The 8,019-nt window shown below is 42.4% G+C and overlaps 1 protein-coding gene across 4 annotated transcripts; it reads left to right on the top strand.

Annotated features, from left to right (window-relative positions):
* Positions 1-4,136: 4,136 nt before the first annotated feature.
* On the top strand, positions 4,137-7,770 carry LOC4343437 (protein ACCELERATED CELL DEATH 6). Of its 4 annotated transcripts, none has more exons than XR_010742686.1 (3): positions 4,137-4,926; positions 6,308-6,829; positions 6,970-7,770. XR_010742686.1 is itself a non-coding variant. In XM_015789448.3 (3 exons), the coding sequence occupies exons 1-3, from the start codon at positions 4,191-4,193 to the stop codon at positions 7,702-7,704; spliced, it is 2,004 nt and encodes a 667-aa protein (XP_015644934.1). In that variant the 5' UTR covers positions 4,137-4,190; the 3' UTR covers positions 7,705-7,770. The 4 variants fall into 4 exon arrangements, 2 of the variants coding, with proteins under 2 accessions (XP_015644934.1, XP_015644935.1); XR_010742687.1 differs by having other exon boundaries at positions 6,979-7,770; XM_015789448.3 differs by having other exon boundaries at positions 6,297-6,829.
* The last annotated feature ends 249 nt before the right edge of the window (positions 7,771-8,019 follow it).

Genomic DNA, 8,019 nt, shown 5'->3' on the forward strand with positions numbered 1-8,019 from the left:
TTATTCTAGGATTTTCCACATTCATATTGATGTTAATGAATCTAGATAGATATATATGTCTAGATTCATTAACATCAATATAAATGTGGGAAATGCTAGAATGACTTAATTATGAAACGGAGGGAGTATTATGCATGTTATATCACTATATTATATTTTGAAGTACTTTCATGTGATGCTAATTTCATAGTATTTGTTGAAATCATATAATAAAATAAAATACTGGTCAAAGTATGTTATCGAAGACCGTGTAAAAAAATATAAGCCTTATCATTTGGACAGAGGGAGTATCATATTTTTAAAACTGCTAAATGATGTATTTTGTGTGTAGAAATTATTTTAAAATATCATATAAATTCATAAAATCATTAAAACTTAATTAATTATGTGCTAATGGTTTATCATTTTGTGTGCACTGGTTCGAATGGGACATAAGGTCCTGGCCGATGAAAACAACCGGTGAGAGTAGTGTTTTAGGACGAAACCACACCTAAAACACCTTGTTCATGATGCAAGCGGCTATGTGCTTTTTCCGTTTCAAATCTATCAGCCTCCTACACTTTGTATTCAAATCCTCAAAAATTTTCTATGCACGTATAAGTCCAACATTTTACAGTATACACCTAAAAAATATAAACTTAAAATCCCACTACTGCTCCTCTTTGCCCACTCCCTCTCTGTCACTTCTTCCTCTCACCGGTGGTGCCGGCACTGCCTCTCCCCTCCTCGTCGAGGGCATCGCTAAGAAAGAGAGAAGCTACTCCAAATGGTTGTGTGAGGTGGCACTCACATGTGGACACAATGGTCGCGACGGCTGTCTCGAGCTCCCCTCATTGCCAAATCGGAATGGCCCTCCTTGATGTAGCTCCGGATTGTGTGGATCGATGCGTTGGTGGCTAGCGGAGATCGACGACGATGTGTCCCAGTGGCCAGCGCGACGAGGCGGAGCTTCCAGGTGGCGTGGATCAGAGGCGTTGATGGCTGTCAAGGCTTCCCATGGGGCGGTGACCTCGATCGCATCGGCACATCCATCCTACCATATTTCGCGTCTTCCCAAAACAGAGCATCTTGCCATCTTCCTCTGATGCTCCGTTATGTAGGCATTTCTTCTCCCCTACCGTTAGTTGTTCTGCTCAATCGTGACCATCTACTTGATCGTTGCCGGATCCGATCTCAAGCTCACCAGATCTAAGCAATGGTGACGACCTCGACCGAGCTCGTGACGTGGGGGTTATTCGTGACAGTAACAATGCTTAGCGGTGGAATTGGGTGAGACCGGCCACTTGCTCTACGCAGTCTCTCCCTGTGCCTCTGCACGCCAAATTCATGCCGCTGCTAAGGCGCGTGTACCATCTGCAGCGCACGCATGCCCATGCGGATTTGCGGCTCCATCCGACCTTGCACGGATATTCGGTCAGGGTGGGATGAGACTACACGCCACGTCCCCACGTTGAGTGTGGCCTAACGGAATTGTTCCGTCGTTTGGGTGGTGTTCTTTTCTTCTTAAGATGAAGATTAAGTTTTTTACGTAAAACGAGGTAGTATTAACGTATGATTGATTGAGTTTTAATTATTATCAACTTGAAAAATAGATTAATATGATATTTTAGTGCAACTTTCATATAGAAAGTTTTCGCACGAAACGCACCGTTTAGCAGTTTGAAAAGCGTGTCACGAAAATCTTAATTTTCATCTAACTCTTGTTGGAGAAAAGAACAAGACCTTAATTGATATCTGATACTCTACCTCTGTCCATGTAGTCCATCTTATTTTTAAATAACTACTGTTATTGTTGTTGAAGTGCTATAATTTTAACTTTAACTATCAATAAATTTAAAATGGTTGGATCATGATGCACGATAGTTTCGTGACTAACATACTTCCTTAATTTGGAATACTATTATTTTTTTCAAAAGAGATGGACGGTCAAAATTCGAAGATAAAACAGTAAATCCAATGGGAAGTATTTGAACACGGATGGATTTTTTGGAAGGCCCCAGCGTCTACCACAAGATTTCGGTTGATAGGCTACATGAACTTTGTTGATTCGATCCGCGCACAAGCGAGGGACTACAAATTTTTGGTGAATTTTTAATTAGCATGCGTAGAAACATCGCACTGACCTGCATGGCGAATTTGGCCGCTGCATACGGATACTGTTGGAATATATTATATATCGTGTAGTATAATTGATGGTTTGTTTATGCAGCGGTGGAATCATATGAAACACGCCAATTATTTCGCATATCGCCACTTTGGATAAAGTGAGAACAGCTGTATATTTAAGATCCTGAATTTTGGGCGCATTTCCATGTTCAAGGCCATCACAATGTGAAACTGTGAACGGTATAGTGGATTAGGGCATCCACAATGGTTATCTATAAGCTCTCTACAAGAGATTCATGTCAGCATATTTTCCTACTTGGAAGAGATTAAATGGAGAGAGAGAGCAAAACTATCTACTAAATGGAGATAGTCTATAGAGAAAAACGAGGCAATGGATTACAGAGCTATAGATACCCATGTAGACATACCATTGAAGTGGTTTACTATTAATCTAGTCTATTGCTGAGGTGTACATATTTTATAAATAGCACCTTACTTTACCATTGCGGGTGCTCTTACGGAGGAACGAGAGAGACAGAGAGCGAGGCAATAAGTACATTCTACCTTTGCTTTTGATTTATATTAGGGCCGAGTTTCGTTCTAAAGTTTTTCTTCAAACTTCCAATTTTTCCATCACATCAAAACTTTTCTACACACACAAACTTCCGACTTTTCTGTCACACCGTTTCAATTTCAATCAAACTTTCAATTTTAGCGTGAACTAAACATACCCTAGACAAAAAAAGAAAAAAGTTGTAAAAGCATTTCGCTACATTTTGTTTTGGCACTAGCCAGGGAAGGAATAAAAGCAGAGCTAAAAATTTAAATTACAGCTGTAACTGATCATACTCTCTTTATAAAAAAAAGTTAAACTTATTTCATTTTATGTTTTTTTTTTCTAAATAAGTCCAAGGTTTAAATGAAAAGATACATCAGGTAGTTTACCAAAACCCGAATAATCATTTTAATACTTATTAGTTGCTTATATGTATACACTCTTTGGACTCATTACATATAGAATGAGTAACTTTCTATTGATCTTGATAACAAAAGTAATGGTTCTAACATTTTTATAGAGGGAGTACTTACTTGAAAACTCAGACAACATAAAGGGCCGAATTATATTGGCACATGCAAAACATAGAAAACACCAAGGCACTACTCGTATAATACAATTTCTAGGACAACAGTGGGGGTCCACTGGAGGGAATATTGGATGTGGAGATTTGTCAAGGAGATTTATGCTAAAACAAGTAGTACTAGCCAACATAACCATAGTTTAGGACCAGGTCTTTGTCTGATGGTGTATTAATAATCCATCAGGTTTTTGACTTTTGAGTGTAAACTTACTTGAGAAAGCTGGATGAGACTGCTAAAGTGAACTCCTCTTCCAGATTTTAAGTTTTTGCTTGCACTGTTTGACCATTCGTCTTATTTAAAAAATTTGTACAAATATAAAACATAAAAATTATGCTTAAAGTACTTTGGATAATAAAGTAAGTAAAAAAAATAAATAATAATTCTAAAATTTTTTAAATAAGACGAGGGGTCAAACAGTACAAACAAAAAAAACTCAAAATCCCTTATATTATGGGACGTAAGGAGTACCAACATACCAATTGCCAAGTTCGCTGACCTTTCACGAACATGGTTTGAAATTTTGGATAATTCCAAATTTCCGGTAATTTTGGTCCCATCGGTAAGCACAAATCTCCCCGAATTTTGTTTTGTCAAATATTTGTAAATTTAGTTAAAATGTATTCAAATTCAGTCTAAATATGTTAAATTAAAAAATCAGCCAAAAATACCGAAATTTCACAAATTTCGTTTCTTTCAGCCACCACCGTAAAAACTCATGTTTCGAAATTTCAAACCCCCGGTCACGAACCATTTTGTATAAAAAAAAGTGAAAAGACCCAAAGGAAATACTTCTACATAATTACTGTCTTTGTTGAGGGGTAAACTACAAAAATAACCCGACAGATAGTCTGTTCCCGCATCAAGTTCCAAGCCTAAAGCAAGCCATAAGTGACATAAATGAAGTGAACCACCCAACCTTCTTGCTCGCCACCGACGCGCGCACGATGGCATCGCCGGCGGCGGAGACCTCGCCGCCGTCCACCCCCTCCACCGCATCTTGCCCCACCCCGCGGCCGGATGCGGCGGCGGCGGCGCCGAGCATGAGCCCCTCGCTGCTCCGCGCCGCGCGCAGCGGCGACGAGCGCCGGTTCGTGAAGGCGCTCCTCGCCGACCCGGCCGCCCCGGACCTCGACGCCGTCGCCACCGCGGGGGGGAACACGCTCCTCCACGTGGCCGCGTGGGGGGGGCACCCCGCGCTCGCGTCGCTCCTCCTCCGCCGCGCCCCGGGCCTCCTCGCCGCGCGGAACGCGGCGCTCGACACCCCGCTCCACCTCGCCGCCCGCGCCGGGGCGCACAAGGTCGTCGCCCTCCTCGTCGCCGCGTTCTCCTCCTCCTCCTCCTCCTCCGCCGCCGCGGATGCCTCCTCCCCGTCCTTGCGCGCCCTCACCCGCGCCACCAACAGGCGCGGCGAGACGCCGCTCCACGACGCGGTGCGGGGCGGGCACGAGGCCGCGGCGCGCGCGCTGACCGCCGCGGACCCGGGGCTCGCGGGGCTGTGTGGCGGCGCGGGGGAGTCGCCGATTTACATGGCCGCGGCGGCCGGATCCCTTGGCATGGTGCGCCTTCTCACAAAGACTTACAGGAACGACGAGGAGGAGGAGGAGGAATTGCCCGTATTGTGTTCGTGCACTGGCCCGGGCGGGCGCACGGTGCTGCACGCTGCTGTGCTCACGAGCAACGGTGAGTTTCTCCTATCCTTTCCTGACGAATGTTCAGTTAAAATTCAAGATTTATTTATGTTTGTTCGTGCCTGAGTGTGACGAACTAGTGAGCAGTGTTTCAATTTCAACTCTAGATTGATAGATCTTGTTGGTTATTGTTAATGGAGGGCCTCTGCAACAATCTTTTGTTAAATCAGAATTTCTTTGGATATAATTAACTGTTTTGTATGTAAATTTAGTAGCTAGGGGATCGTAGCTTTTAAGGCAAGTGGATGCAGTATGATTGAGGTGTCTGTTTCGTGTGATATTTTACATCCATGTGATTCTGCTTTGAAATTAATGCGAACTAGTTTGTCATCTTTAGACCAGATTGTTGATTAGTACCTTGTTGTGACATCCTGATAGCGATTTTGGGTTCCGGGGTCTGCTTAACAAGGAGAAAGTTGGTGGGGCTTAACATGATGGATTTATGGTAGTGGAGTAAGAGGAGGTGGCTCTTAGTGTTTGTGAATTTAGAGGGTTGCAGAAATGATTCATTATGTTGGTGGAATTTTGGTGGATACTCATCACATGGCCAGGATAGCCTGCTTTATACTGCATTTGGACCATGAAGCAAAAAGAAAAATAGGGATATGTGTGAAAAGGATCTTATATTCTTATTCGTATTCTTATTGAAAAGTATTTGCAAGGATGGGGCAATGTATGCTAAATATATTGGTTACAAAAATGACTGATGGGGATTGGCATGAGCTATGAACATGATGTAAAGAATGGCCCTGCAATAAAAATGATGTAAAGCATGGAACTTGACCAAAGCAGATGTTGTTCTATTAAAATTACTCTGAATATATGATATATTGGAAGCATTTTGCAACATACAATTCAAATTCAAAGTTGACCCCTAACATAGATGATCAAATCTCATTGGTTACCTTGAAATATTTGTATGTCCTATCTTGTAATAGTCTGCGCATACTATTTGAATGAATCCAACTGGAATACAGCAAAGAAACCAAGTAGAAGGATCATTTATCTTGTGATTATCAAAATTCTGCTCAGCTTTGAATTTGACATGACAATAAGTTTTGTCAATCTTGAACCTTCTTACCATCTCTCATTTCTGTGAGAAACTGATCTGATCTGTTACATTTCCTTTGGTTGTTTCTACGTACAAAAAATCATTACTTTATTTGGACTGTGATTCATATGTGTTTGTTCATGTGAGTGAGTAACTAAGTATGTATTAAAGAAATATGTTTCCTTTTTCTACGAGACAACTGGGGGTACATTTATCCTATCACTAGTAAATCTTAGAACAAGAAAATTTGTAGCTATAATATAAATATACATTCGTGTTGTCCACACATTTACTAAATTCTTTAGTAATAGAAATGACACAGGGATTGTTGCAGTGGAACCCAACACTTGTGAAAGAAGTAGATGATTCTGGAAGTACTCCTCTTCATTATGTTGCATCTGTTGGAAATATTCCTGCGTTGAAGCTGTTATTGGGATATGATACATCTCCGGCATATGTCCCAGATTCAAATGGTTTATTTCCTGTACATATTGCTGCTAAAATGGGATATGGTCAACTGATCTATGAACTATCAAGATACTTCCCAGATTGTGATGAAATGCTTGACAGCAAAGGAAGGAACTTCCTACATATTGCTGTTGAGCACAAGAAATGGAAAGTTGTTTGGCATTTCTGTGGAACCCAAGAACTTGAAAGAATGTTGAATGTCATGGATTATGAAGGGAATACAGCTCTGCATCTTGCAGTCAAGAATGCTGACCAGATGATAGTGAGCCTTCTGATGGCAAATAAAGCTGTATTGCCAAATATAGTGAACAACCAGGGGCTCACTGCCTTAGATCTTGCCGTGTTGGCAACTGACAAAGGAATTAGTTATACACTGGTAAACTTCTTCACCTTGCCGCCTCTGCTGTTTGCACATTGTAGTTCATATACTTTTTCATCATTTGGATTCAAAGTCTTTAGCTTAAATTTTTAGCTCGCATCCTTTGCCTTCTCTGAATTGTTGATTTCTTATGATAGAATCCACAGGTCATTATACTTCGCTGTTTGGCATGGACGGGAGCTGTCCTTAGTCCTCGTCGCTTGGATCATTTCATAGATGAGTTTAACATCGGGAAAGCTTCTGGAAATGAACTAAAGAAATTCACCAACATTTCACAGAACTTAGTAGTTGGTTCTGTGCTGATCTCCACAGTCACATTCGCAGCAGTGTTCACTCTGCCTGGCGGTTACATATCTGATGGTCATCCACATGCCGGTGCACCGATTTTATGGCACAGATATACCTTCAAGGCATTTGTGATGGCAAACACCCTTGCATTTGTGGGATCCACGCTGTCCACCATTTGGCTCACTTATGCTGGTTCAGAGCATGTCCACCCACTGCTCCGGGCACTCTACATGTTCTTCTCAGTGATTTCGATGGAGCAGGCGACGAGAAGCATGGTGGCGGCATTCGCACTGGGAGCATATGTTGTTCTGAGCCCGGTCAGCGAGCGGATCGCCCTTGTGGTATGCCTATCCACCTTCACCACCCTGTTGCTTCGCAACCCGTCGAATTGGCAGCTAGGGTTCTTGTTCATGCCGATCAAGAGACGGCTGGGGTGGAGAGGCGCTTTTAGAGCCCACCTACCTCAGGAAACGAGGAGCCGTCTCACGGTTGGTGTTGGCTCCAATTTTGCGAGTTTGATCTTTTGGAGGATGCTTGGTATGCTATCTACATACAGTTTTATCTTTCTGTTAGCATTGCTATGAGCTGCAATGTATGTGGTGCCCCTGGTGTAACAAATCACAGAAGTTCAAAGAGTTGCATGTTGTGTACAGGAGTGTGTCGTGTTGCTTGTAATTCGATCGTCGTGCGTCTTCTCTTTCTCTGGCTCCAAGGCTCCCAGCCATATGCAGGCAGCAGGCTGCAGCATGCATGCTCCGGGCTGACGGGTTGAATTGGTTTGTCAGTTTTTTGAGATATAGAGGTTGGATTGGTTCGTCAGTCTTTTAGATATAGAGGGTGGGTTGGATTGGTTCGTATGTTTTTATTAAGTTATAGAGCTATAATTCAGATCTAGAGGT

Source organism: Oryza sativa, chromosome 7 (genome assembly GCF_034140825.1).
Source record: "Oryza sativa Japonica Group chromosome 7, ASM3414082v1".
Classification (NCBI taxonomy): Eukaryota; Viridiplantae; Streptophyta; class Magnoliopsida; order Poales; family Poaceae; genus Oryza; species Oryza sativa.